The sequence below is a fragment of the Microdochium trichocladiopsis genome, assembly GCF_020744255.1.
Source record: "Microdochium trichocladiopsis strain MPI-CAGE-CH-0230 chromosome Unknown B0I36scaffold_1, whole genome shotgun sequence".
Taxonomy (NCBI): domain Eukaryota; kingdom Fungi; phylum Ascomycota; class Sordariomycetes; order Xylariales; family Microdochiaceae; genus Microdochium; species Microdochium trichocladiopsis.
In genome coordinates, this window is record NW_025763544.1 from 2,605,379 (window position 1) to 2,632,726 (window position 27,348).

General features: G+C 56.1%; 9 protein-coding genes across 9 annotated transcripts; 4 read left to right on the forward strand and 5 right to left on the reverse strand.

The window, feature by feature from the left end:
• Window positions 1-807: 807 nt before the first annotated feature.
• On the reverse strand, window positions 808-3,580 carry B0I36DRAFT_419566 (uncharacterized protein; the record flags this gene model as incomplete). The annotated part of the gene is made up of 2 exons (XM_046162134.1): window positions 3,153-3,580; window positions 808-3,084 (listed from the first exon to the last, which is right to left on the reverse strand). Coding segments are annotated over exons 1-2 (2,493 nt in total), but the record flags the coding sequence as incomplete, so codon positions are not given.
• Window positions 3,581-3,829: 249 nt separating this feature from the next.
• On the forward strand, window positions 3,830-4,431 carry B0I36DRAFT_310591 (uncharacterized protein). Its single transcript, XM_046152270.1, has 3 exons — window positions 3,830-3,973; window positions 4,068-4,163; window positions 4,226-4,431. The coding sequence occupies exons 1-3, from the start codon at window positions 3,839-3,841 to the stop codon at window positions 4,247-4,249; spliced, it is 255 nt and encodes an 84-aa protein (XP_046018448.1). The 5' UTR covers window positions 3,830-3,838; the 3' UTR covers window positions 4,250-4,431.
• On the reverse strand, window positions 4,432-8,044 carry B0I36DRAFT_280839 (tRNA synthetases class I-domain-containing protein). Its single transcript, XM_046151480.1, has 3 exons — window positions 7,781-8,044; window positions 5,663-7,718; window positions 4,432-5,605 (listed from the first exon to the last, which is right to left on the reverse strand). The coding sequence occupies exons 1-3, from the start codon at window positions 7,853-7,855 to the stop codon at window positions 4,521-4,523; spliced, it is 3,216 nt and encodes a 1,071-aa protein (XP_046018449.1). The 5' UTR covers window positions 7,856-8,044; the 3' UTR covers window positions 4,432-4,520.
• A 668-nt stretch (window positions 8,045-8,712) lies between these two features.
• On the forward strand, window positions 8,713-10,830 carry B0I36DRAFT_419568 (Mo25-like protein). Its single transcript, XM_046162135.1, has 4 exons — window positions 8,713-9,284; window positions 9,348-9,405; window positions 9,467-9,948; window positions 10,010-10,830. Exons 1-4 carry the CDS (start codon window positions 9,177-9,179, stop codon window positions 10,490-10,492), a joined length of 1,131 nt encoding a protein of 376 aa, XP_046018450.1. The 5' UTR covers window positions 8,713-9,176; the 3' UTR covers window positions 10,493-10,830.
• On the reverse strand, window positions 10,831-12,343 carry B0I36DRAFT_310596 (short-chain dehydrogenase/reductase). Its single transcript, XM_046152271.1, has 2 exons — window positions 11,829-12,343; window positions 10,831-11,551 (listed from the first exon to the last, which is right to left on the reverse strand). Exons 1-2 carry the CDS (start codon window positions 12,103-12,105, stop codon window positions 10,914-10,916), a joined length of 915 nt encoding a protein of 304 aa, XP_046018451.1. The 5' UTR covers window positions 12,106-12,343; the 3' UTR covers window positions 10,831-10,913.
• A 108-nt stretch (window positions 12,344-12,451) lies between these two features.
• Window positions 12,452-14,550, reverse strand: B0I36DRAFT_9817 (uncharacterized protein). The gene is made up of 3 exons (XM_046163689.1): window positions 13,968-14,550; window positions 13,296-13,910; window positions 12,452-13,236 (listed from the first exon to the last, which is right to left on the reverse strand). The coding sequence occupies exons 1-3, from the start codon at window positions 14,241-14,243 to the stop codon at window positions 12,709-12,711; spliced, it is 1,419 nt and encodes a 472-aa protein (XP_046018452.1). The 5' UTR covers window positions 14,244-14,550; the 3' UTR covers window positions 12,452-12,708.
• Window positions 14,551-15,131: 581 nt separating this feature from the next.
• B0I36DRAFT_310599 (AGC/PDK1 protein kinase) lies at window positions 15,132-18,011 on the reverse strand. The gene is made up of 2 exons (XM_046152272.1): window positions 15,951-18,011; window positions 15,132-15,894 (listed from the first exon to the last, which is right to left on the reverse strand). The coding sequence occupies exons 1-2, from the start codon at window positions 17,883-17,885 to the stop codon at window positions 15,541-15,543; spliced, it is 2,289 nt and encodes a 762-aa protein (XP_046018453.1). The 5' UTR covers window positions 17,886-18,011; the 3' UTR covers window positions 15,132-15,540.
• A 2,048-nt stretch (window positions 18,012-20,059) lies between these two features.
• B0I36DRAFT_391253 (uncharacterized protein) lies at window positions 20,060-21,040 on the forward strand (the record flags this gene model as incomplete). Its single annotated transcript, XM_046161413.1, has 2 exons — window positions 20,060-20,401; window positions 20,458-21,040. 2 exons carry the CDS (start codon window positions 20,060-20,062, stop codon window positions 20,836-20,838), a joined length of 723 nt encoding a protein of 240 aa, XP_046018454.1. The 3' UTR covers window positions 20,839-21,040.
• A 1,637-nt stretch (window positions 21,041-22,677) lies between these two features.
• Window positions 22,678-27,189, forward strand: B0I36DRAFT_357707 (uncharacterized protein; the record flags this gene model as incomplete). The annotated part of the gene is made up of 2 exons (XM_046157844.1): window positions 22,678-23,592; window positions 25,438-27,189. 2 exons carry the CDS (start codon window positions 22,678-22,680, stop codon window positions 27,187-27,189), a joined length of 2,667 nt encoding a protein of 888 aa, XP_046018455.1.
• Between the last annotated feature and the right edge of the window lie 159 nt (window positions 27,190-27,348).

Here is a 27,348-nt window from a genome sequence, read left to right on the forward strand (position 1 = left end):
GGGCGGCGTTTCGGAACCCCAGATCCCCCAGCATGAGGGAAGGCCGTCCTGGCGTTGGCACGTAAATATCCTCCGTTCGGATGCCCTCTTTGAGACTGGCTCGCCACCGGCCCTCACTCCGAGCAGGACTCTTGCCATGACTGTCTGCAATTGCCTCCTCAAACGTTGACACGCCGAGCTGAGACACCGTGTTTTGCTCTTCTGCAGCCTCGAGCGAGAGGTGATGCTCCGCTGTTTTTGCATACCACTGCTCAAGCCCATGCCGAACCATCCGTCGATCCTTTTTCTCAAGCGCATAGGCTACCATCAAAGGTCGACCTGCGTTCTGGTCTCGGCGTAGGTTCCAACGCTTGAGGGCCTTGGTGCAGCTGGAATCTTCCCAGTGGGCTCTGGCCCCATATGCGAGCTCTTGCCTCTCTTCTGCAAGTAGCTGCCACTGTGTCATTGCTTGGTGCTTTGCGGCGGTGTGCTGGTCGTCAATGATCGCTTGTTTCTGAGCCGCTCTCTCTCGCCATACTTGCACAGCGTGCATGCTCTGCCGCCACTTTCTCTCGCCAAGAGCGTGATCCAAAGTCTCATTCATCATTTCCGTGCGCCGCAACTGTGGCTCAAGTCGCTGATACCACGTCCGAACAGCACGCTCGCCGGATCCTTTCTTCACGATGCGCCGTGTCTCCAGGTAAGCATCCCGCAGCCGTTGCTTGCGCTTCGCCTTCGCCGCAGCACGCCAGGCTTCGAGAGACCCCTTGGTCGAGTAGTAGTAGTTTGCTCTCTGACAATAAGACTCCTGCGCTTGTCGTCGCTCACATATTTCCTTTGCTCGGGCGCGCCATTTTGGCAAAACTTTGACAACGCCGTTGTAGAATATTGCGCGTTCGGCATATTCCTGAAGAATACCCTGCCGCTCAAGTTCTTGCTGGCTCGTCGTGCCCCAGTTGTCGAGAGCCGCCTTCTTCGCTGCCGTCTTTCGTGAAGTTTCCTTAGCGACTGCCTTCCACGCACGAAGGACTCCCGTGGCCGCATAATAATATCCAGCCCTGGCACCATACTGTTCAAGTCTGTCACATGCCAGAGCCTCTCGCGCAGCCGCGCGTCTCCATGAGTTAAAAGTAGACGCAACTTGCTGAAAATGGTGGAATTTGTCTGCGCAGGCAGCCAGTGTAGCGTCTGCCATGGGCTGGTCATACCAGGCACTTAGCGTTCGGCGCTTCAGCATTGTTGACCGTTGTCTCTGGCGGGACTGTGCGAGCCACTGAAGGATTGCCTGCGAGACTCTTGATCGCTTGTATACCCAGTCGGCTTTTTCGACGAGTTGTTCGTTCGTTCGAACTCTCTTCATCCACTTCCGGAAGGTTCGCCGTCTCAACTCGGGAACGCGCTGTTGTACATGCTGGAGTCGTTCTGGAGCCTTGGCAGCATGCTGCCGCCAGGATTCAACTACCTTGCGTCTCTCAAAGGTGTCGACCAACGTAAGGTGGTGCTTCGAATAATCTTCCCAGGCTGTAAAGTATCGCATTCGGAGGATATGCCTCCTGGCAATCAGGGTCCGCTCGTCCAGTTCGTCCTCTACACGAACTACCGTAACCTCTGTATTGCCGTCTGCATCTGGAGCGACCTCAGATGACATCGCAGGATCCTCATCACCAGTAGAGCCTTCTTGATTTTGTGTTCTCTCGGATAGGGCACGGATCAGCGAGAGGGTACGAGCTTTAAGCGCACTACGACGCTCTTCGGCCTTCCGACGTTCTTCTTCACGCTCCTTTCGAGCCTCTGAAGCCACTTTTGACTGACCAGCGGCGTCTTGATGCTGAAAGCTTTCTCGGCGAGTAGCTTCTGCCGTGCCTTTGTGCTTCTGATCAAGTTCTAGACCAGAGGCTACATTCATTCTGGGATTCGCACTTGTTGTGTCAGGCGCCTTTTGAGGTAGAGAGTCTACTGCGGATTTACCCCTGGCCTCTGAGGTGCCTGCTCGAGTTTGGCGAGCGCGAGTTTCCTGCTCTCCTGAGTCTGGGACAGGTTTGGATTCGACTGCTGCCACCCTTGGCCTCGCGTCAAAGATCTTGGCCTTGAGATTAGACTCATATGCGTGGCGAGCGAGCCTCTCCTTGCTGGCTTCCTCCTCGGCGCGATTGTACCATTGTGTGAACGTCCGCGACAACATGAGGTTATTATGCGCTTTTGTCGCTACACGCTGCATGAGATCCGCTTGGGTGGTACTGGTCGAGGCGCCTTGGGATGTTGCTCTTCGTGTCTTTTGCCTCCACCGGTGTAGGGTGCACTTGAGTGCATAGATTTCACGGGCGCGCACGGCCACCTGTTCCGTCTGTTTAGAGAATATGTTTCCAGGGAGTTCGTATAGAGGTACCTCTTTCGCTTCGATAGCTACACTCCTCCATTCCTGGAACTTGTCTTGGACGTCGTCCTCCAGGTCCGCCTGCCGTGCCAGCTGAAATTGAGCAAGAATGTGGCTAGCAAACGATGCTCTCGAATGCCACTGTGAGAATGCTGTCGTGACCGGAAACACAAACTTGTGTTCGTCGTGGAAGGCCGCAGCAGCCTCGTGAAGATCCTGTTCATCGATCGCGGCTACTGGCTCTTCAGGCAGGAGGGAATGGTCCTCGACCTCATATGTGCTGGAGTGTGTGTGCGATTCCTCGGTGATAACAGAAAGTCCTGTGTAGGTGGGCTCAGGGACCATTGTGTCGTTCTCCGCGTCAGGCTCAGTCTCGTGCATCTTGTACACGTGGTCGTGATGATCCTGGTCGAGGGAGGGCAGATCTGGCATCTGGGCGTTTTCGCCCTCGGTATCGCTTGCTTGGGACTGTAGATCCTCTAGCTGGAGCTCAATGCCCATCCTTGACATGACGGCAGTGAATTTCTCCTCGAGAGAACCCCCAGTCTTGACACCACCCAGCTTGAATATGAGCTTTGCGATTTGCTGGTCATCTTCGGGGTCGATGCCTCGCTGAGGCAGGATCTCGTAGTAGGCCTTGAAAAGGGCCGGAACCGGGCGGCGACTGTGGGCGGGTAATGTTGGCAGAACATCTTGTGCGCGCTGAACGACGGCAAATAGAGTCTGGATGTCTGTTGAGGAGGCAGTTTAGTCTTTGGGCGCAGGAATGACGTGCCATGAAGGTAGTGGTGCTTCGTACCGAGGTCTGAGAACTCGTGGTCAATCATGGAGGAGCCGTCTTCCCAGGGCGCCAACGGTTGCGCGATGGAAGGAAGAGCGGGCGGGTCATGGCCCGGATCGTCGTAGGTGCGGTTCATGGGCGATGTGTGAGACGACGAGAGCTCGTCGAAGCCATCGGAAAAGTCAAGGTCCGACGAGGCGATCGAATCCTCGAAACTGGAAGGAGCGAGCGCCATGCTGGGTTCGCGGAGCTGGAGGAGGGGCGAGCATGGCGTGTCCAAAGACCTGGACGGGCGTGGTCGGGACCCCGTCTTGTTTGCGAAAGCAGGTGATGTGGAAGCTCGTTTGTTTGCGAGGGTGCCTCTTATTGTTACAGAGTTGCGAACATGGCTGCAGGCTCTGTTCTCAGGCGGATTCGAGAGGGCGCATGCTGTGAGCCGGGCAAGCAAGGACGTGGCTGGCAGGAGTGGTCTCGCGGGCGTTGAGTGGCTGCTGAGACATGCAGGCTCTCCAGGTTGGCCCAGGTCGATTGGCGCATGTTTGTCGCGTCGCGTCAGAGGTTCCAGGGTTGCGACGCCCTGAATTGATGGCGCCGGCAGGGGCTTAGAGAGCTTGCTCTGCCCCACTCCGCTGCTGAGCCGGGGACGCCATGACGGCGTTCTCCACCCCGTCTCTCTCGATCCTGCAGCACGTCGACGATGAAGTATGGTCACTACGCAAACCCCCACCACCACCACCATCCGCAGCATCAGCAAGTGCAAAATCACCACCATGACTCCGCCAAGGCCAACCCGGCCTATCCAGAAGTTTGCCGCTGCAGTGTCTCAATGCGGCGCCGAGGTCCGTGGCAGCTTAACTCCCGTTCTGTTTCTCTCGTCCTCATCATGATTGCTGGCTGGGCGGCTAACACCCTTGTGGCCGTCATGCTGAACAGGCCTCAGTCTACGGCAAGTGCATACTCGCCGACTACAACTCGGTACACAAGAACCAGTGCGCCCAGGAGTTCATGCGGCTCAAGGAATGTTACCTTGTAAGTCCTCACGTAGCCATAATTATTCTGTATGCCCCGCCCTCGCTAATGTCAAAATACAGAAGGCAGCAAAGAGGGCTCGGTAGAAACCAGATTTATGGACAGTTCCAAGATGGCGGAAGTGTCTCCGAGTAGCTCTTCGCTCCGCCTGTTCTGACAGCATATAGAGAGCAGCATCCTATTTCATCTGCCAATGTACCATCAGTTGTATTTGTACAACCTTAAACATTCTGCAAAGAATTGACAGTAATGGGGTTGGGCGAGTAATGTTTATCTCATGTATTTTGTTCATTCAGCTTGCGAGGTGCTTTTGTGTCTCTCTAGCTCTACATTTGGGTCTCTATCATCCGCGTGATCCTATAGCTTGAGCAGTCTCAGTGTGAACGTGGCTTTCTGGATCTCCTGCTCCTCCTCTGCAATCATGGCATCCTGCTGCGCCTCGGCCGACTCTTGCTTGTCAAGCGGCCTCCGGAGTGCTTTCTCCATTATGGCTGTCTGTCCAGAAAAGACCTGTTCGAGACCAATGTTGTCAGGATCTGACAGGATCTTATACTCCATCTTGACGTCATCAGTGGCCGCCAGACCGGCCTTCTTGCGCAGACGCTGCACTCTGTTGATGATCTCACGAGCTACACCCTCGTGGGCAAGCTCTGGGTGCACCTCTGTGTCAAGAATCGTCAGGACGTCCTGGTCGGTGTTGGTCTCAAGACTTGGCGAGCCCCCCTCCTTCAGGCTCCGCTTGACGACCAGATCTCCCTCTTCCAGACGGATGCCATCGACAACGATAAACTTGTTCTCGGTGTACTTCTTCACCTCCTCGCTACTGACTCCGGGTAGGGCCTTCTTAACCTTGATCATATCCTTCTTCAACTTCTTACCGAGCACGGGCCAGTCGGCTGTGACCGAGTACTCGACGCCGTACTTGGCCTCGTCTGTGGTGAGAACAAGATCACGAACGTTAAGCTCCTCAGTGATGTACTTCTCCAGGGACTTGACATCGTCCAGGTATTGCTGTTCGGCATGAATGATGACGAGAGTCTTCAGAGGTGTCTTCAACCCGATGGTGCGGCGCTCACGCGAAACACGGACAAGCTCGATGACACGTTGCATACGACCGACACGGCGTTCAATCTCGGGATTGAACAGCTCCTGGCGTACTTCGGGGAATGGCAGGAAGTGGACACTGCGAGAATCTTCGGCACGGATGCTTTCGGGAATATGAGGCAGGAGCTTCGTGTAGATGTTGTCGGTCAGGAACGGCGCAAAGGGAGCAAGACCCCTGCAGAGAGTGTATAGGACCTCGAAAAGCGTGTTCAGAGCGTGAAGGGTGTCATCAAGGCCGTACTCGCCCTTGAGACGCTTCCGGTTGAAGCGGATGTACCAGTTGGTAGTGGTGTCGATAAGACCCAGGAGTCTGGGGACGACGGTGTACAGGCGGTAACCTGTTCAGTCTTGTCAGTCTTACTCGTCCAGAAGGGATTTCAGAAGTTTTCACTTACCAGCCATCTCCTGGTTGACGAACTCCAACAAGCTCTGACAGCTTGCCAGAATCCACCGGTCCATGACATTGGTGTTGGTGCTTTCCATGGATGGATCAAACAGGTAGTCCTTGCCCTCAACCTTCTTGAATAGCGCGACTTGACCCTCGAAAAACTTGTAGCTGTTCCAGAAGGGCAGAAGAACCTTGGCCACGACCTCCTTGACACCAGTCTCCTTGAAACGAAGGGGCTCGGCGCGCACGGCTGGAGAGCTGATCATGTAAAGTCGGAGGGCATCAGAACCATACTTGTTCATCAGCAGCGAAGGATCGGGGTAGTTCTTGAGACGCTTCGACATCTTCTTGCCGTCTTCAGCAAGGACAATACCGTTGACGACGCAGTTCTTGAAAGGAGCCTCGCCGAAAAGATGAGTGCCAAGCACGACAAGGGTGTAGAACCAGCCTCTGGTCTGGTCAAGGCCTTCGGCGATGAAGTCACCAGGGAAACACTTCTCCACCTTCTCCTTGTTCTCGAAAGGATAGTGTTGGCTGGAGTAGGGCATGCTTCCAGACTCGAACCAGCAGTCAAAGACCTCTTCGACACGTCTGAGGACGCCGTTGCCGTTCTTGCTGGGGATAGTGATGTGGTCGACCTTGTCGCGGTGTAGATCCGTCAGGTCGCCCTGATAGCCACTGAGCTCCTTGAGTTCCTCGATACTGCCAATGCAAATCTTCTCTGACAGATCGTCGCTGACCCAGAGGGGGATGGGAGTTCCCCAATACCGGTTTCTCGACACATTCCAATCACGAGCATTGGCAATCCAGTTACCAAAGCGGTTCTCCTTGACGAATGACGGCGTCCAGTGAGTTTTCTCGATGGTCTTGAGCATTTGCGGAACAATTTCCGGGATGCGGATGAACCACGAGGGCACTGCACGGTAGATTAGGGGTGTATCGGATCTGGGGCACATCGGGTACGAGTGCTTGAGCTGCGACTCAGCTACCAACCGTCCGGTCCCCTTGAGATGCTTGATGATGTGCTTGTCGGCTTCTTTGACGTGCATGCCAGCAAAGTCCTTGACTTTACTGGTAAAGTGGCCGCGATCGTCAAGAGGGTCAGGGGGCGAGTGGTCCTTGGTCACAATCCCTGCGGCGACAGCCACGTTGTAATCATCCTCACCGAAGGCTGGGGCCTGGTGGACAATGCCAACACCACTGTCGTCTGTGACATAGGTATTGTTGACAACGCGGAAGGCGAGGTCCTTGTAGTCCTCGTAGAAATAGTCAAAGAGCGGCTGGTACTTCCAGCCAACCATGTCCTTGCCCTTGATCTTCTCTACGATCTTGAACTTGGCCTTCTTGGGGTCCTTGTACAGAGTGCCCAGAAGCTTCTCCAACAGGATGTAGTGGTTGCCCGACTTCTCATCCAAGATCTTGACATACTCAAAATCCGGGTGCGCGCAAAGGCCCAGGTTGGACGGCAGTGTCCATGGCGTCGTGGTCCATGCGAGCAATTGGGTGTTTGGGTCATCGACCAGGGGGAAGGACACTACCACAGCCGGGTCTGTCACGTCCTGGTAGTTCTGGTTGGCCTCAAAGTTGGACAAGGCCGTCGTCAGAACTGTCGAGTAAGGCATGACACGATAGCCCTGGTACACCTGGCCCTTGTCAAAGAGCTGCTTGAAGATCCACCACTCGGATTCCATGAAGCTGGTGTCCATGGTCTTGTAGTCGTTGTCAAAGTCGATCCACCGGCCGAGGCGCTCGATGGTGTGACGCCACTCCTCCCTGTACCGCATGACGATGGCGCGGCACTCGGCGTTGTACTTCTCCAGACCCATCTCCATGACGGCCTGCTTGCCAGTGATGTTGAACTTCTTGTCGATCTCGTGCTCAATGGGGATGCCGTGCGTGTCCCAACCGAAGCGTCGCTCGACGTGGAAGCCCTTCATGGACCAGTACCGAGGGATGATGTCCTTGATGGTTGAGGCCAGGAGATGGCCATAATGCGGGAGACCGGTAGCGAACGGCGGGCCATCGTAGAAGGTGTATCGGGGGCGTCCTTCTGAGAGCTCAACCTGCACGAAGAAATATTGTTAGAACCCTGGCATTCCACTTGCATTTCTGTGCTTCTCCCTACCTGTCTCTCGAAGGCCTTGATCTCCCGCCATCTCTCGATGACGGCAACCTCCTCCTTGGGGAAGTCGATGGACATTTTGTCTAGTGGGGTTGAGGTGCCCTTCACCAACGACTTGCCGGGTGCAGAGCTCGCAGCAGGCCTGACGATGGCGCGTAAAGATCAGAGGTGAGCCTAGACAAGGTTGGCTTGCGCTGGTCTCGGACGAGGTCAAGGGTTCTCGTCGTGGTGACAGCGTGTGGTGTTTGAACCCTCACAGCTCTTGTGACAGACGGAATTTATGGCGGGGTATTTTTTGTGAGTCAAGATTCGAGAAGGCGTCTGTCCCTGGGCGCCGAAAGCGCACTGGGATTGTAGCCAATCAGAGGCGTGTTGCTGTGTGCCCGGGGTCCCACAATGTCCAATTGTCGCGGGGTCCACCCCGGGACTTGGAGAAGCACCGCCAAACGGAGCCATCCATCTTGAAGCAGGCATACGAGGCTGCTCTAGCACTGACGCCGCCGCCCCGCGTCCTCCGCAGCCACGAGATTGTGCAGGGCGGGATAGAGGTAGAATCGGCGTCATATGAGCGCTGGAAGCGACGTCTGGGCCGGGTGGGCAAACTGGGCCCTTGACTCTTGTCCCTCATGGCCCTTCCTTGCCTGCCTGGGCGATTCGGGGTCTCTGAAGTGTGTCGTGCATGCGCGCGCCAGGCCCAAGACGTGCGTGGTGAGTCGCAAAGGGCAGCGAGCGCGCCTTGCCTGGCACGCGACCCCTGAGCCTACATAGTATGCGCCAAAGGCTCCCTGGGCGAGCACGCATGGCAGGGCGAGATGGCGGGGTATGCAGGTAAAGTGCGTAGGTCCACTCCCAGTAGCCAGCCCGGACAGGGGCGGGCCTGTGATCAAATGCGACCGCTGCCACCGCCGCTGCCGCCCAAGCGTCGGGCGGGCGGCATGTGCTGCTGGTGCTACTGCGAGTAAACAAACAACATCCACCTCCCGGCCAGACAAGCCCAACCGGCAGGCGACCAGACCAGCGACTCGTTCGACCAAATGCAGCCCTGTCCTGCCCGTCATACAAGCCGCCGTTAAGCATCCGCCAGCCACTGTCCTGCTGCCCCGTCCCTCGATCGAAACCCGCCGGCTACTTCAACTGCCCAAGCCGACCTGCCTGCATCCTCGTCCCAGACTACAACGCTCACCTCGGCACCTCGCCACGACCGCGGCCGAAGCACTGCCCTCTACCCTAGGCCACGTCTGGTTCCACTATGCGACGCAGTCTTCTGCTTTCTCAGCACATTGCTTCGATTGTTTTCTATTCGTGAAACCACCCAGCTCGGCAGCATCCCTATTTTCGATCCAGCTACCTGCTCGTGGTTCTGCACCCAAATTAGACGGTCTTATACCAAGCCGGCAGCATGTCTTTCCTATTCGGCCGAGGCCGCACCAGGACAAACACTCTGGACCTCTCCAAGCAGGCGAGGGATCATGTCTTGAAGCTCGACGGCCCCGGCGGCCCCGCCAAGGCAAGCTTGTCCCTGGGTAGCATCTCACAAACCTCGACATGTCGTTGCTGACCACATTCTTAGGCCGAGGAGCTTGCAAAGGTGCTCGCCCAGATGAAACTTATCCTCCAAGGCACACCAGGTATGCAGCCTCTGTCGTAATCACAAATGCCAAAGTGCCACGCTGATGCGGGTTATTATAGAAGCAGAGAGCAGCCCAGAGCAGGTCTACCAACTGGTTCAGGGCCTCATAGAAGAGGACCTTCTGCTTCTGTTGGCGCAGAACCTGTCTCGCCTACCTTTTGAGTCCCGCAAAGATACCCAAGTCATCTTCTCCTATGTGTTCAGATTTCGTCCACCTACGGCCTCGCCCAAGACCGATCCTGTGGCCCTCAGTTATGTTGTCAACAACAAACCCCAGGTTCTGCTAGAGCTCTGCCGCGGGTATGACTCGAAGGAAAGTGCTACCCCGGCTGGCACGGTACTACGCGAGGTGCTCAAGAACGAGGCGGTGGCCGCCATTATTCTTTACGACGATGGCGAAGAACCTGGTTCCAGTTTGAAGGGGGTCACAGCAATTGACCGCGAGCGCCCGCAGAGTGGAAACGGGGTGTTTTGGAGGTTCTTTGACTGGATCGACAAGAGTTCTTTCGAAGTCGCGGCTGACGCATTCACGACATTCAGGGTATGTCGACACTGCCGACTTGATCTAACACTACAGGTGACTGATGCAGAGCAACTTCCAGGAACTCTTGACCAAACACAAGGAACTGGTCCCCCGATATCTCTCGATCAATTTCGACCTCTTCTTTGAGAAATACAACCACACTCTCGTACAGTCCAACAGCTATGTGACTAAACGCCAGTCAATCAAGCTGCTGGGAGAACTGCTTTTGGACCGGTCGAATTATAATGTCATGACGGCTTACGTCGATCGAGGCGAACACCTCAAAATCATCATGAACCTCCTCAGGGATGATCGGAAGATGGTCCAGTACGAGGGGTTTCATGTGTTCAAGGTCTTTGTGGCTAACCCCCACAAGTCTGTTGCTGTTCAGAAGATTCTGTTGATGAACCGCGACAAGTTGCTCAATTTCCTATCACACTTTCTGGAAGACCGAACAGACGACGAGCAATTCATCGATGAGCGCGAGTTCCTCATCAAGCAAATCCGCAACATGCCGTCACAGCCGGTCCCACCCACACGGCAGCTGAACCACGGCATGTGATCGCAGCTCTCTTTGTGTTGCCAGTTCCCTTTCATACGGCGTGCTGGCCATTACGGCGTGCTGGCAATGGCCAGCACAAGGTGTTTATTCACAAACACGCGTAGCGCGAGCTCGTGAGCGTGGAGATGCAGGTAGCACGTTGAAGCTGCCATGCCAGTCATCTTTTGAGCACAGCAGTAGAGACGTTCATAGATGCATGAGCTTAGGCGTTTGGGATGTTTTTAGCAGCGACATGTTCCTTGTCGCTCTTTTTTCTACCTTGACTTTTTAGACTTCAGCAAATACTTGAGCACGAGGCAAAGATATTCCCAATAAAGTTTGAACTCCTTTCACTGAACTCCTTTTTTTTATTGTCCAGGGCCCGGTTCAACCATGGCACTCCCACGGGCAGAGTTCTCCCACCACCCAAGTTGTGCATTTTCTAATGCTCCTTGGCCATCCACTCGGCGACCTCGCCCTTGTACTCCTCCCGCCAGCGGCTCAAAGGCTTGCGGCCGTTGACCGCGTCGCCCGCGCTCCAGAGCATCCTTTTGCGGTCCATTGCCTCGGTCACCTCATTGTCCGGGCACAGCACCCAGAACTGGCCCTCGTCCATCTTGCTGAGCAGGAAGTCCACCACCTGCTCTGGCAGCCACGCGCCCTCGTTCTTCTGCCCACCGCCCGCCGCGCCCGTCAGTCCCGTCCACGTCCAGCCGGGGACGAGCAGGTGCACCGCCACCGATGGCGCGTCGCGCGCCAGGTCGAACGACAGGTGCTCGGCCAAGGCCTTGACGGCGGCCTTGCTAGCGTTGTACGCCGGGTTGCCTGGCGGATTGGTGATGCCTTGCTTGCTGCCCGTGATGACGATTGCTGCTGTCGTTGTTGTCGTCGTTGTTTCGCCGCTGGGTCCCGGCTGTTGCTTCTTGGCGCCGGCCTTGACTAGTGGCAGGAGAGTGGTGATGCCGTTCATGACGCCAAACAGGTTGGTCTCCATGATGGCGCGGAACCCCGCCGGGTCGGCATCGTCAAAGGACGTCTTCTGCTGCATGCCCGCGTTGAGGGCGAGGAGGTTGATTTGTCCTACATGGGGATAAAAAGAGTGTGTTAGTAATGAAAGAAAATTATCTCGAAACCTTTCCTTCCTTCTGTTTTCCCCAGCGACGACTGGTGCTGCCTTCCGGGATCTTCTCATGTTTTTTCTAGCTTTTGCACCCCGACCCCGTCATCGGGCCCGTGATACAAGTGATGGAAAGGAACAAAAGAATGAAAACCGCCAGCCAGCCAACCATCCCAACTCATGTCCCTGACAAACATGGACCAATCACGCGAAAAGAACAAAACAAAAAAAAGAACCTACCGCCAAAGTCCTTCTCGACTGTCCCCTGGATCCTCTTCCAGTCCTCAACCTTGCTGACATCAGCCTCGACTGTACTCACAGCACCACCGCCGCCGCCAAGCTCCTTGTCCTCGGAGAGCTTCCTGAGCGTGGCCGGGTTGTAGTCCACGACGAGCACCTTCATCCCCGCGGCGACGCACTTCTTTGTCAGCGCCAGGCCGATCCCCGAGGCTCCGCCGGTGATGACGGCCGTGTTGCCCGGCTTGAGGACACTGGTGGTGGGAGTAGTTGACGGCATTTTCTTTTCACTCTCTCTCTCCTTCGCCGCTGTTTTCTGAAGTTTGCTACCGAGGTTCTTGGCAAGTGGGTTTCCGGATATGTTAGTCGTCGCAGCTGCAGTGGTTGCGTGAGATTGGGAACAATCCGTGTTCAGAGAGCGACAAAAAAGGTTCGTGAGGATGTCGTAGTACGAGGATAGGTCTATGCTATGGCCCACGGGGATACCCTCACGGGGGGTTGCCTGCCGTCTGCCGTCGCCGCCCGTTCCAGAGAGTTTCGGGGGGAACAGCCTAACGCCGATTGTGGATAGCTCTCATGCATGACATCCAATGACGTACTCGTGCATCCACTCCGTAGAGGTACCTCGGTATCTTCACTATGCTCGTGCGTTGTTCATTGATGCATGGGAAACTCACGACCAAGAAGTAATTGGAACATCCTGGGGGGAAATGGCTCCGTTCGAACGCCATTGCCCGTATATACAATATGCAGAACCCAGATCAAGATGCTGTGCATGCAAACTGACCAGATAGGCCCCAATGATCTTCTCACGTCCTCGATCCATCGCTTCAGGATTTGCGCCCAAACTCCTAAGTCTACCAAGAAAATAGCACGCCAAGAATCACCGCTGCTGCAATTGTGGCATCTGCTTTGCCAACATGACGCTGATGCTCTCGCGGGCGTTGACCGTGTTCCAGACGCTATCCCGGCCTCCCTTCCGCCACTCGTCACCATTGAAATTATCGCTGCCGCCACGCATGGACTCGCCCATAATGATCTCCAAGTCCCTCTTCTGTGAGCTCAGCCAGTTGCGCACAAATGTCGCTGGGTCCTCACTCAGCGCAGTCAGGAACGCATGCTTCGACTTCGATACGTGGATAGCCTGCACGATGGTCGCCAGTTGATCATCGAGAGATGCAGCGTCCTTGAGCATGCTTGCATAGCCAGCATTGTTCAGGAACGAGACCATCTTGTCTCGCAGCGCATCATCCACAGCGACGCGGACGTCGTACACGGTAGGTTGCGGGTTCTTGTGAAACTCCTCGTCGAGCCGTACAGTGTACACGAGCTGCACTGGGGGCAATGTTTTCAGATGTGGTGTGATGTATTCATGGAGCTTTGGGATCGATCCCATTTCAATGTTGAATGCCTGCACATGGAAATTGTCAGCAATCATGAGACGCGGCTGGCCGTATCAAGGTAACTTACTTTGCGGAGCAATTCATCGCAGCGGAAGTTGCGCTTCTCCTCATCTTCTTGCAGGTCGAGCATCTTGATGTACTCCCACAATCCAGTAACCACCTCTTGTCGTGTGGCCTCGGAAAGATCAACGATGTCCTCCAGCGCCGGCGATAGGGCATATCGCTCCGGCTCCTCGTGGCGGAAGAGATTGATTGTAATATTCATGGTCTCATCGCCACTCCTCTTAAACGTGAACTCGTCAAAGTCGGCAGACGGGGGGAGGTTCGCAGTTTGACCGTTGCGCTCAGGCTTCTTCCACTCGACGCTGGTATCGATGCCTTTCCTGTTGGCGGGGAAGTCGACAGACAGGGATTTGAAGAAATGTGACAGGCGGTATTTCTGTGTCTTGATGCCCTTGGTAGTGGTCGCGTTTTCAACATCCATCGCGTCGGAATCGGTGACTGCAGGCTTGTCCTCGTCCAAATCGTCGTCCTCGTCATCGAGGAGCCGTCCTTCAATCTTGACGCGATACGTAGGCTCAAGGTTAGAGCTGAAGTCGAAGCTGTTGACGTCCAGATCATTGCCTTGCCAGACCTGGTCCTCGGCCGTGTTCGATATCCAGATGCGCAGTGTTTTCCATCTCTGCGCAAGCATTGTCAGCGATGCACAAGCGACGCATGCCTAAACATGATGTCTCACCTTGACGCTCCTGTTGACCGAGTCAACAATGTCCAACCGCTTGCGCGTCATGGTAGCGTCTAGCCGCCTCTCGAACTCGCGCAGATCTCGGTAGCGAGAAGCCATGTCGCCAATGGTAGCATTATCGATATCGTCAGGGAGGTTCTTGTCGGTGGGCTTGCGACTTCGGCGCTTGGCCATCTCGACCTGAATCGCTGCAGCCTGTTGCTGCTGCGCGATCTGATGCTGGTTCAGTGGCAGCTGGTGGTGCGGCCCAGACACGCCGGACGACATCATAGGGCCTATTATCGGTGTGACGATTAGACAAGTTCTTCTCAAAGTAACAGTGGCGATGGCGGGTCGTCAGGGGCTCGCTCGGGTGGCTCTAGGCAATCGCGACTGCCCGTTCGCAATGAGTAAAACTCGTTGAACGGCGGCGCATAACACGAGTTTGGCAGCCACGAGACGGACAGTGGAGCCGCGTGAGAATGTGCCGCGCCGAGATGATGAGTGGAGACTAGCAGAACAGCGCCGACTAGGAAGGGAAGCGACGGGAGGGCGATGAGGACGATGGCTGCGTGGTGATGTGATCGCTGCTGGGCAAGGCAAGTGAACGTACCAATTCCGCCACGACGCTGGGCGCCACCACCGCCTTGGGCAGTATGAGGTGGCCGCTGCTGCTGCGGCGGCGGCGCCTGTTGTTGCGGGTATGGGCGATAGCCTGGCTGCATGCTGACTCGTGGATTTTGGCAATGTCGCGATGCTAGGGTAGACGAGATCGTGGAGATGCTAAGCGGCGCGTTACTGGGGGATGGAGTGGTCGTGCGGCGATGCGATGGGGCGCGCGCGGGCTGGACGGACTTCAGTGCCGACAAAGCCAAGAGTCGGGTGTCCCAATTTGACCACGGAAATCCTCTTGTCAGAGGGAGCGCCCCGTACAACGCGTCTGTTCAGGCGCGAGTGGGATCGGCAATCAAAGGCTGGTGAAGGACGATAAAGCACGAATTTCCCGGTCGAACTTTAGAAAGGTCACAGGGGGTGGATTCGCGTCGGAAATCGTCGAGGTTGCGCGTAACCTTGAGCGAGTTGCAACACTGCCTCCCCCCAGGTGCCTGCGAATGGCTGGTGGCTGGTGGCTGGTCAGGTCCGGCAGACAGTGTGTAATGCGGCGCTCCACCAGTGAGTGGACTCACTTCGCACTGTAGAGCCACCACTTCCAAGGTTGGATTTAGTGTGACTAACGACAATAGATTTATACTACTGGGCACGTCGACACGACATGTGCTAACATCATGAAAATGCCGCCAAATTTCAGAATTCACGATGGGTGAGTCGCTATCTGCCGATTCAGACTGCCCTTCCGGGCCATTCGGCAAGGGCCGAGGAGGAACCCTGCGTTGTCCACCGCCACAGCAAACTCCCTTGAAACTATATGCACGAACTACATACATCCGCTATTGTGATGATCAAGAAGAAAACAAAAGCCGGCGCCTCGCTCGAATATGCTCGCACAAAGAGGCAACTGCCACAAAGGAAACTCGAGAATCTGTTGAAACAGGGAACGGGGGTTTTGACGCATTTTTCTGGTGGCGCCTCAGAATGCAGACTGAAGTCCTTGCTTGCTTTGGCGCTTGCTGAATCTGTTTCGCTTCTGGGGCAGTGTATCATCAAGGCTCGCTTGACTCTTGCTGAGGTGGTTGCGGTGAGATCTATCGCTGATGCTGTAGCCCTCGGCTGGGAAATCCCTGTTTCCGTGGAATGTACTCGCAGGGCTAGACATGGAAGATTGCATGTCTCCAAAACCTGTATCTCCGCCGTACGAACTTGACAGATTCGAGGCGAATTCTTTTGCCTGGTCGAGACTTTCAATCCAGTCGTTCGCGGTCGGTCGGGAGGAGTCTAGAGATGACGGCGCTTTCGCATCCTCGAAGGTGTAATGCATGCCGTTCTATCACACATAAGTAAATGAGATCGACAAATCTGAGGGATGCTGGCGATGCTTACCGAGTCCACAGTCCAGACCGTCTGTCCCTTAGCATCGATCTGGGTTTTCCAAGCACAATCGGAGGCAAGCAGGGAAATTTCCTGCTTCGATTTCTTTTCTTCGCCGCCAGCTGGTGCCAATATGATTCTTCCACTTGACGTGATCATGACAAGCCTCTGTCTCTTCTTTGTGGTGCTACCTCCAAAGAAACGAGAGAGCTTTCGGTGCCCATCCCCATCTTTTCCATTAGGCCCATTGGCGATGGGGGTCGACAGCACCATGAGGTCACCGAGTCTCAGTATCCTTTCGTTGGTTCTACTCAGAACAGGGGACCATTCGATATCAAGTTGCGACGGCGGCGGAATATCCGTAATGATTCTACCCGGGGTTCTGTTACCATTCAAACCTGCCAAGTTCTGCCGGGAAGCAGAAGCAGCCTGCGCTGTCGTCGGTACACTGTTCAATTGAATGACTTTTGGCTCTTGCGCAGGAGGGACATAAGGCCTAAGGCGGGGTGCTTTGGTTTTCCAAAGTCCTTTACCAAACGGCTGGCCATCAAAAAATTCATGGTTCTTGATATGCTCAATAGTAAGGCGGCGCGCTGGGTCGAGTACGAGGCACCGCTCGACCAGGTCTCGGGCAGCAGGAGGGAATCCAGGCGGGAACTCGTACTCCAGGCTGACAATCTTTTGGAATGTCAGGTATTCCGAGCCAGCCTTGAAGGGTGGCCGGCCAGCCAAGAGCTGATAGATGATGCACCCGAATGCCCACAAGTCGCTGGCTTTGCACGCGTTCTTGTTAGTGAGCAATTCAGGGCTCACGTATTCGGCCGTGCCGACGAAGGAGCCTGCGCGGTTGTCGTCTTGTTCTTTCCCCCTCGAGTTCGGATCACCAGGGGGTTTCGGGTTCCGGGGGTCTGTCAGCAAGCGCGCTGTACCAAAGTCCGTAATCTTGACGTGCATCTGATCGTCAAGGAGCACATTCTCGGGCTTGAGGTCTCGATGGATGACTCCTCTCGAATGCATGTATTCGATGGCATCCAGAATTTGGGCGCCAAAGAAACGTGTGCACTCCTCATCAAAGGTCCCAGTCTTCTTAAGCACACCCAGAAGCTCGCCGCCAGTACAGAGGTCCAAGACGTAGTAGAGCGAGTTTTCGTCCTGGAAGGTGTAGTATAGCCGAACGATTCCGGGGTGTTCAGTGAGCCGGTTCAAGGTATCCTTTTCGATGTTGACATACTTGATCTTCTTTTCCTTGATGATGTGCTTCTTGCCCAGGACCTTGATCGCGTACTCTTTTAGCGTCTGGCGATCTGTCGCAAGATAGACTGTACTGTAAGAACCTTCGCCAAGTATTCGGCCGAATGAGAAGTCCCTAACACCTTTCTTAACCGGTTTCATGACTGTCCGGCCATTGGCATCGACCTCTTTCCGCATGGACACGGCCGCTCCACGATCTTTCCATTCCTCGCTACCGCTAGAGACTTGCATCTCTTGAGGCATTGGAGTCCGCGACTCGGGCGCGTATGGAACACCGGGAACAGAAGCATAACCGCCGCCCATCCCTTTGGAACTTCGCCGAGGCGGTAGAGGCCCGCTCCCACTGCCTATGGGCGGGGAGCGGTCTGCATGATATGTTCGTTCCCGATAACTAGGCTCTCGCGAGGGAATGTGGTTTGGGTAGCCGGTGGCGTTCGATCTCGAGTCGGAGCGTGACGGCGCGCCGTACGCAGAGGATCGTGAGTTGTCGTTTCGAAGAGCACTGTACGAGTTCGCGGCCTGGTCTCGTTCGGCAGCGCTGGCTACCGAATACATCGCCGAGACTGGTCGAGGTGCCGAGCTCGAGTACGGGTTTGATCCATTCTGGGGGAATGTCGACGGATCGCCTGGCTGGTCGAACTGAGACTTGTATGCCGAGGTGGCGGTCTGGTCGCTTTGTTCGGAACTCTGGGTCATTGGGTTATATGAGAGATGCGACGGAGAGGTCGACAAGGCAGGAAGACCAATAGAAGCTTCCACATGATCGGTAGACAGGTCGCCGGGCGGACTCTGATTCGCGTCATCGGGGTTCGTGATCCGCAGACCACCGAGAGCCCCAGACAGGCTGAGGTCATTATTCATGATGAGGGACGCTGGGCATGTGGCTGTCGGGGTGATTCCGAGTATCGTGAAGGACTAAGTGCTTGTGATCAGCGATTGAATCGCATACCTGGCCAGAAGAGGGGGCGACGCCTGCCATGGCCAGTAGAGATCATCTGAGGGGCGGTATTAACGACTCACAGACTACTTGCGAGCCGTGGAGAACGAACGGACGATTGACCTCAAGGGCGAACCATGGGCTGTTGCGAGTAATGGAACGACGTGGCCCAATCTGGTGCTTGGGGCAGGGTGCGGCAAGCTGCTAGAGCCGTGGAGGCGATATGAATCAAGGAGAGGTTCTGCTAGGATCCAGCGGCAGGATCAGGATGCCAGAGCAGCGCCAGGCAGCGCGAACTGTCGTTGATGACCTAGGGTAAAGCGAGCGACAAGGAGGTCGTTGTGAGCGGTGGCCAACCAAGAACAAGGGCCCAAGGCTAGGCGGCGTGTGTGGTAAGCTTGGTGCACGCCCAGGGGCCGTCGTCCCAGGGAGAGAGGGGCGTAATGCGTATTGCCCGTGTCGCAGCCACGGCAGACAAGACAACAGAAGTCTTGATGGTGTCTTGAGGCGTCGTGGGGTTTGCCCTATTAATGTGCGGGTAAAGGCAGAGCGTTCCGCGGTTGTCGTTGAGGATATTAGACACGACCTCGCGGGTGCTGGCACTGTCCCGCACGAGTCGAGGCCGAGCGAGCGTGGACACCTGGACAGGACAGGCAGGGCAGGCAGGCAGGAATGAAACGGCTGTGGCTCCAGGGCGGCCGCGGGCAGGCGTCGACCGACGGGAGCAGCTGGGCGCACATCCCCTAGGTGGCCCCGGTGCCACTAAGCTGGCCCGAGCCATGGAACGCATCACTGCACTACGTTGACCTTGGATGGCTTTCCCCAGCAGTGCCCAGGTGCCCCATCTCGAAATGGAATGACAGGACGCTAAGGTCAGTCCCTCCCTCCAGGGCAAGACAAACAGGACAGGCAGGACATGGAGCTCCGCGAGGGATGAAGCCGACGCAGTGCCAGGCGAGCTTCGCAGAAATACCAGGCCGTACTCGCTTTCGGGTTTGTGCCCTTGTCATCTACGACGCGTGAGCTTCAGGCACAGGTGAGGCTCACCCAGTGGGCGATTGTCGTCGTCGTCAACCACGAGGAGCATCAGCACTGGGCGTATCTCCGAGTTTATCGCAGGGGGGCTTGATATTGGCAATATCCTGGGAGATGCTCATCATATCTCTGTAACCGCCAACAATATGTCAACATGCCGCCTGGCAGGCATCGCGATCTGTTGCAGGTCTTGTCTGGTCGCTGGACGACTGGACCCTGGCCTCGACTTGATGACTATCTGTGGCCGACCAGCCCGCACTTCTGTCCATGCGCAGCATGCACCCATTATTCCAGATGGTCAAACGGCTCTTACAGGCCTCTCAGACGGGCCACAAACAGAATCGGCGCTCGTCGGAGCTAAGCAGCTGCAATGGATGTGCTTGTTCTGATCCGTAAGATTGTAATGACGAGAAGGGCGATCTACCCCAGAGTCGTTAGATAAAGGCAGGAACGATGCAGCCCGCATCTGCCACATGTCCCGCGATGCTCTTGATGTCCCTGTGCCGTCCACTGCGAGTCTTCCAGATTCTGGTGGCAATTGCCCCAGATCTGATCATCTAGAATCGAAATCTCCAGCGCAGCCTGGGAACATCCACGGGGGCGCCAGCATCAGCCAACTCCGTGCAGGCCTCAACGACAGCCGCATCTCTATGAGACCTTTCCTTGCTGCTTGCCTCAGTCCAATATTGGCTATCCGGTTGTGCTCTCCTTTACAATCGCGTTCCATTCCTCTCAGAAACGAATAATCAGCACGATGTTGCGTCTCCAACCCACACCCATTTCTCTGACCATGGCAGAAGTGAATGCATTTGAGCTGCATCAGCGCTATAAACACTATCTCGCAAAGAACATCAGCTTTAGACTCTGCGCAGATCAGCAAGGCGGGACTTGGGCGAAGATGGAAGAGCCGGATGAACCCGGCGAGCCGTGCTTAGCCTCCTCTGCACAACCGAATTGGATTATGCACCATTTTGGGGCGGATGCAAGATTCTCTGAGCATCAGGACAACAAAGCAGAACCAAGCGATTGGCCTCATTCGCCTTCGCCTTCCAGTCTAGTGCAACCTGCAGGCGTGGGCGAGTCGGACAATGCATCAGACACTTGTCATGCCGAAGACGCACGATCGTCAAGTATGCTTGCTGAGCAGTGGCCTGAAGCTGAAGGGTCGCTAGCGGACAAGCTCGAGTGTGACTCTCAGTGTTCATCGTCGGTGATATCAATTAGTCGGAGTTTATCTACCGTAAGTTTGTCGATTGGTTCTATTGACGCCCATCTGGCTAACCTAACAAACAAAAGAACTACGAAGTTGAGAACGATGGGATGCCTGAGCCTTCGACCTTGGGGCGGGCACAGCTGGACTGCCCAGTTAGCGTTCGTTCTAGGGACAAGCCTGAGCATCGTGAGGCACGACAGCGTTCTCGCTCTGCGTCCTCAGTACTCGACTTCACCCAAGAAGGCTTGGGTGGAAGGAAACCTCACGGCTTTAAGATATACAACGACGCGCTGCCAGCTGTGCAACAGCCACAAACCCCACAAAGTCTACCAGAGGCACGACATCGAAGCCGCATTCACGACTCAGCAATCACACCAGGCATACGTCGCATACAAGTAAAGGAAACTCACCTGGCGACGGGAGTGAGCGTTGCACGACGACGTGGTTCATCCTCAACATCGTAAAAAGCAGTCCAGACATCCGACTCGACCAATCATTCCATTGAACACGTTATCAGTCTCGATGCACCAACCGTCGAGGGCATTTCTAGGACAACTATAAGCAGAGGGATAGAGAGAAACCGACGATGGCTAGGCAATGTGAATCTCAGAGTACTACCAGCAACGGCAAAAGCAATGTTGTACCCAGGTATACATTCGAGATTCTCGTCACAATCAACACGCCTTCGCGTCTGAGCTCCAGATCCGCACGTGTGACAGGAGCGCGTCCCGGCACACACTTATGTTCACAAATTTTGGACGGCAGAAAAGTCGAGGAACGCTAGTCAGGTCTTTACATGGTCCACCCCACGCAGGAGCATGAGCGCAAGAAAGTAATCACGAGTGCACCAGCGTACGATGACGAGTGATGGAGAGAGAGGCTGCGAGGTATGGAGCAGAGTCTCGTCGTGCACGCTTGGACCACTCTGGGAAAAGATTACTCTGGGAAAGGATTCTGCTGGCGTGTCTGTCGAGCGGGCCTAGCAACGGCCGAGCAAAGGAGAGACCGGTGGATCCGGGGGCAACAATGATTGCCAACAGGGCTCCACCTGCTTGGCTTGATCGAGAGCGTCTCAGTTGAGCTTAGGACAAAGCATGATGTCCAGACAGGCAGCGAATCACAGCAAGCCTGCACGGCATCGGGATCCCCCCAGGTTCAGGGTTCCAAGAGCTGACTCCATCCATGATCTCTCAGAGTGCTCTAGACCCACCCGAGCGAGAAACTTCCCCTTCCTGTACCTGGTCCCGCATCACCGTGGCAATTTCACACAAGTAGTACTTCATAACCTTGTATCCCCCTCCTGTGGCGTGAGAGGTGCTTGTCCAGCCAACCGCGAGGTCCGCGACGATTCAAGAGAGCCCCACCCGGACTGGTGCTCTGTCGTGTGCCCGGCGCCGCACTTAGCTTGTCTTGTCTCCTAGGGTCTCGCCCAGGTTAGAGTGTCCGCTCGTCTTGGGGAGGATCCGAGCTTGGCTGTACGAGCAGCTGCGACGTCCCGGCACAGATGGAGCGGACGAGCTCCTGGTCGCTACCAAGGTACGGAGTACCTCCAGAGCCAAGCCTGCCTGGATACGTACCTGCTCGCCCACGGCACTCCCGCGCGCCGCTGGGAGGTTCGGCCAATGGCAAGCCGGAGCGGCAGCAAATCCTGGTCTCCCCAGGATGCACCTCTCCGGGTGGAAGCCTTCGACTCTCACGTCGCCCATTCCAGTCCTCACTGCACCTCGACTTATCTCCCACTGTTCTCTCGCAGGCACCCCCAAACTCTCTCCCCTTCTCGCACGACATCCATCCTTCTCCCACCTCCTGCCCACCCCATAACTACTACGTGAACCCTTCTTCTCTCAAATACCCCAAGCCTTCTTCACTACTCCCCCACACCTTGTCGTCTTGTGACCTTTGATACGGTCCATCCCGTGCTAGTCTGGGCTTGTTGCTCTTGATTCCCATCGTGGCTCATCGAGCCCTCACTTACAAACCAAACACCTGCCATCTCCTGCAGCCACTCCGAACGGTCAATAGTCAGACCTACGCCCTCCCCAGGTATCCTCACGCGTATCCTGCCTCTCCCTCCTCCTCCTCCAATTGGCACCCTATCTTGTCTAGTGCCTGTTCTTTAGCCCTTGTCCTTCGTTGACAGGTCTGCACATCATCTTTTGAGCCCCGGTGCCTTGTTCCACTTTGCTGGACTACCCATTCTCAGACCCTGCTCTTGAAGCAACGTCGTGCCCATCACCCACCTCCCCGAGCTGTCTAATACTATACAAGTTCCTTTCTAGCTACTCAGACACTCACATCTCACCATGGCCTTCCAACGCACAGCCTCGCCAGTCCTGACTATGCCATCCGGTGTGGCCCATCAGCCCTTCGGCGCGGCTAACTTTGGCCACCAAACCACTCTATTCAATAACCTCGCCTCTGGTTCGGGCATGCAGCCAGGGTTCGCACAAATGCAAATGGCGAGCACTACACGGACAAGCCGCAAACGGTCCAGAGACGAAGCTGGGGTCAATCTTGACGTGGCCGAAGCCAAGCTGTCCACCGTTGAGCCTGTCAAGGAGTCCGAAGATGGCTGGGTTTTTGGTCCTGGCATGACCTTGATCAAGAAGTCCTCGTATGTCTCTGAGGCCAGCAGCCAATCTGGCACTTGGTTGGAAGAGAAGGCCGCCGCGGAGAAGGCACGCAAGGACGAGGAGGCTCGTGCTGTCGACCAACAAACTCGCCCGTCATTGAGAACCAACAAGTCCCAGCGCCTGGATATGACTGCCGTGTCGATCCCAGAGAACGGCTCGCGCTCCAATCGCTCAAGCCCCGTCCGCGACGCAGAGGCGCTCAGCTCAGCTGCCAGTTCGCAGCCTAGCATCGACAACTTTACGCTGCACCTTGGCATTGGCTGGAGCAGGCTCAGCCAGGACGAGCACATCCAAGCCGCAGCTCGTGGATGGGCTCGGTATATTGAGAATCACTTCCCCGTTACCAATGTGCAGATCCAGCTCGAGAGTCGTGGCCTGCAGTCATATCTTGTCGAGGCCACTGAAGGTTATTTTCTGTTCGCCGAGAACCTCCAGCAGGGCCAATTCGTCAGCAAGGATCTCAACCGCACCTTTGAGAACCTCCGCTCCAACCCTCCCGTTTTTGAAGGTGCAGCCCCCATGTCTGCAGCTGTGTCCCCTTCACCCGTGGGGCCCACGATACCTCAGCAGGCTGTCAATGTCGAGGTGGAAATGATCTAATGGCACGCAAAGGATCATGTCGATACTTGGCTCGGATACGCTTTCTTTTTCAATCATGACTGGCGCAAAAACTCGCGGGGAGGGGGGTTAGGTTCTGCAATTTCGGCCCCTACTGGATTTTGGGATCACATCGGCGTTCTACTGCTACTGCTTCACGATTACTTGACTACCATTACGTGTGTAACAATTCTAGGTACGCAAAGCTCAATAGATTCCTAAAGATGATAAGCTTTAAATTCAGCTCAAGACGATGCGCTGTGACCAATGCCATTGGACATACGCGCGGTGTAGCGATCTTGTTCAAGAATGCGACACGGCCTGTCGCTGTGGGAGCCACAAGGAGCGGGCAGTGACTGCTTACCAGGATCAATGTCTGTGGCGTGACGAGGTAAGCAAGGCGTGGATAAGCTGGCCGCTTTCGAAGGAGCACACGACTTCAAGGGGCCACCCACGCCTCAGGCTTGTCACCGAGGCTGCGAGGGTTCCCGTCCGTGGTGGTGTCCACGGGTGCTGCGTGCAGCCGGGGCTGGCGCGGCCCGTGTACGCTTATCGATAGTGAGAGTGGACCCCAGCCAGCCATCTTTTAGTTGTGGAGCGAGTCGTGGTGGCGGCCGGACTGGCCGCGCCGGATCCGCTCATGGCAGTTTGCTTTGCTTGCTGTTCCTTGCTGCCATGGCTTCCAAGGTTGCCTGCTTGACACAAAAGTGGAGGCGGCCATGCTGGCAAGGCAGACTGGAGGCAAAGGCGTGAGTTGCACTAAGCTGTACGTGCGTGCATATGCCGAATGGACCAACCGTGAATGCCGGAGCAGAGGTGACCGACTTGTTACACGGTTCTTGGTGATTGGAACGTGCTGCTCTTTTGGCTGTCGTGGTTTCTCATGAAGTGCGGCCAGCACGGGTGGTTCATTCGGAACTGTATAATGACACGGCCTGGAGGATTCCAGAGCCAAGAAGCCCGAATGTGCTTGAGGCGTCTCTGTGTGTACATTGATGTCGGGGGAGCGAGTCGTTTCGGCGGCCTTCCTTTCAAGTGGTTTAGAGGTAAGGGGAAGTGGCGAAAGAGGGCTCCCACGGACTGCTGGCAGACGCACATACACACACAGCCTGACGTCGATGGACGACCAACGAATGAACCAGGAGCCTCAGATGAGAAACCGGCAGCTGCTGCACGTTCAGCTGGGACGCGGCCAGGCTAGAGCCTGACTGGCTGCGACGGCGTGGGACACTGTCGTCCACACACCCACACGTGCAGCAGGGCAATCAGTTGGCTGCCCCCTCATAGGAGCTCCCTCTTTCGACCGCCGCCCTGCTCAATGCTTCTTCACGCGACCTCCGCGCATTCGCCTTGTCCTTGCCGGGGGCGCCTGTTGTTCCTTGTGACTTGTTCCGTGCGTGCATACACCACCTCCATCTGACAGCTCCTCCCATGTGCACGATCTTTGCTGGAAACTACAACACAGCCTTGTCGACCCATACCCACGACAACCGCAAGCAGACTACTCCAGCCTCAATCTTGTCAGGACCACAGCAGCCTGGCGTGCAATAAATACACCGACGCTGCTCTGCTCTAGCTCACCCGCCGAAACTCACGACCGCACTCGAAAGCCCCTCCGCACCCCGTGCCAGACCGCATTTGAGACACTCACGCCTGCGCACACAACCACGACCACCGCCCTCAACCCTCCCACGCTGGTCTGCTGGATGGGTTTGAGGTGACTTGCTGTCTCCAGCTGTGCCTGCCTGCACACCCTGGGCTTGCAGTGACAGCTCGAGACCGCCGCCCTGCGCGGCCAGGGACCAGCTTCGGTCAACACCAGACATCGTAAAGTCTCTTGCCCACAGGCCCGCACCCATGGTTTCGCAACCCGATCGCGACAAGAACTCGCCGCCGTCGTCCTCGCTCACGGTCAGGGGCGCCCAGTCCGTCGTCTCCGCCCGCACCTCGACTTCACGCCCCTATGCGTCTTCGAGGAGCAAGCGCTACAACAGATCACATGCCGGCGGCACTTCCTACGTCCCTCAGAATGAGTTTCCAATCTTCAACCACTCGGGCGATGTCGAGATTTTCATCAAGGCCGGGCACGTCGAAAACCGGTACCTGCTGCATCGCCACACCCTGACACGATGCTCCGGCTTCTTCGAGGCTAGCACCAGCCGGCAATGGTCCAAGGCCGCTGTGGTGCCGGCGCTACCAGAGCCGCCGACTCGGGACCTTGCGAGAATAGGAGAGGACAGCCGTGGCGGCAGCTCAACTGAGGGTAGTGTTGTGGGAAGCACGAATAATAACGAATTGGCACGAACAACGAATTCCGACAGCCAATCTTCGGAGCCGAGGAGGCGGTGGCGGTATGAACTAGACCCGGGCACCGGAAGGGATGACATACCAATGCTCATCCAGAAGGATGCCGAGCCAGCGCCCCAGGCTACAACCAATCCATCGACAGCAACTGGATCTTTGTTCGGGGGCGGCAGCGGACGTACCGCGAACACCCCGGTTGTGAGGAATCGACCATCGGGACATCAGCACACACACTCCAATGGCTCGTTCTTCCGCTCTGTTGCAAACTTGTCACTAGTTCCCACAAGGACCGAGCCCGAAACGCCGCTTTCCCAAGCAGAAATCGACCTGCTGCGCGACTACGATAACTTGTTCAGAGTGTTCTACAATTATCCTCCCATCCTGGACGGCATCAACATCGCAGATGCATATGTCCAGTGCAAGTCCCTCCTTACGCTTGCAGATCAGTACGACGCCCTCGCAGTCACTGGGCCCCGGGTCGATCACCACCTGCTCCAGTTTCAGACCCGCCTCTGGAAGCAGATAGCCAAATACCCGGTCAGCTATCTTCGGCTTGGCTACCTTGCACGTAGCAAAATCATATTCCAAGAGGCTCTGATCCACGTCGTCGGACAGTGGCCGGCAGGAGAGAGGAGCATCAGGCATGCTCTGCCAGATTCAGTTCTCGACATCATCGAAGATAAGGTGGACGAGCTCGAAGAGACGGTCTCTCGCATCGAAGGGCGTTTGTTTAGGCTGACACTCACGAATTCGCGCGGTGAGAAGACAAGCCCGGGTACCTCGTTCCTCGACTGGCTCGCCGTCTCCTTTTTCCGACAATGGCTCGCAGACAACACGTCTGGGACAAGCATACCCCAGGAACCGCCGTCAAACTCGGACCGACACCGTCCACGGGACCGCACGTCTGCGGCCGTGCAGGCTGCTGCAACCCTCCCGAGTCTTGCCAGCATAGGCCGGACCTATCGGACGCTTGGGTCCCCCAGCGGGAGTGGGTTCCTGGATCACGACGAGTGCAAACGATTTCTCAAGCTGTCACCAGAATTGTACTCGAGGGACAACCTCCGGCGGTTCGAGAAGCGTATCGATGAGCTGAAGGCAGCCGCGAGGGAGATTGTGCGGCCGCTAATGGGCACGGGGCTCGAGCTCGAGATGGACCGGGAGTCCAATGCGCCGAGTCCGGACGGGCGACCCGCGCTTGCGGCACCACCCGTGAACAGCATGACGAGCTACCTGACTTGCATCCGCGTCCACGAAAGAGACCTCCCGTGGGATGCAGAGTGAAGCCGGCGCTTGCCGCGGGCATGACAAGGCAGGTTACCGCGTACCCGGGGGTTCCCGCCGCGATGAAGATGACGACATAATGATTTACATGACCCATGCTTGGCATTGACAGGAGTTATTACCGATCTTTGATGTACATGGAGATTGGCTTCAAGTTGC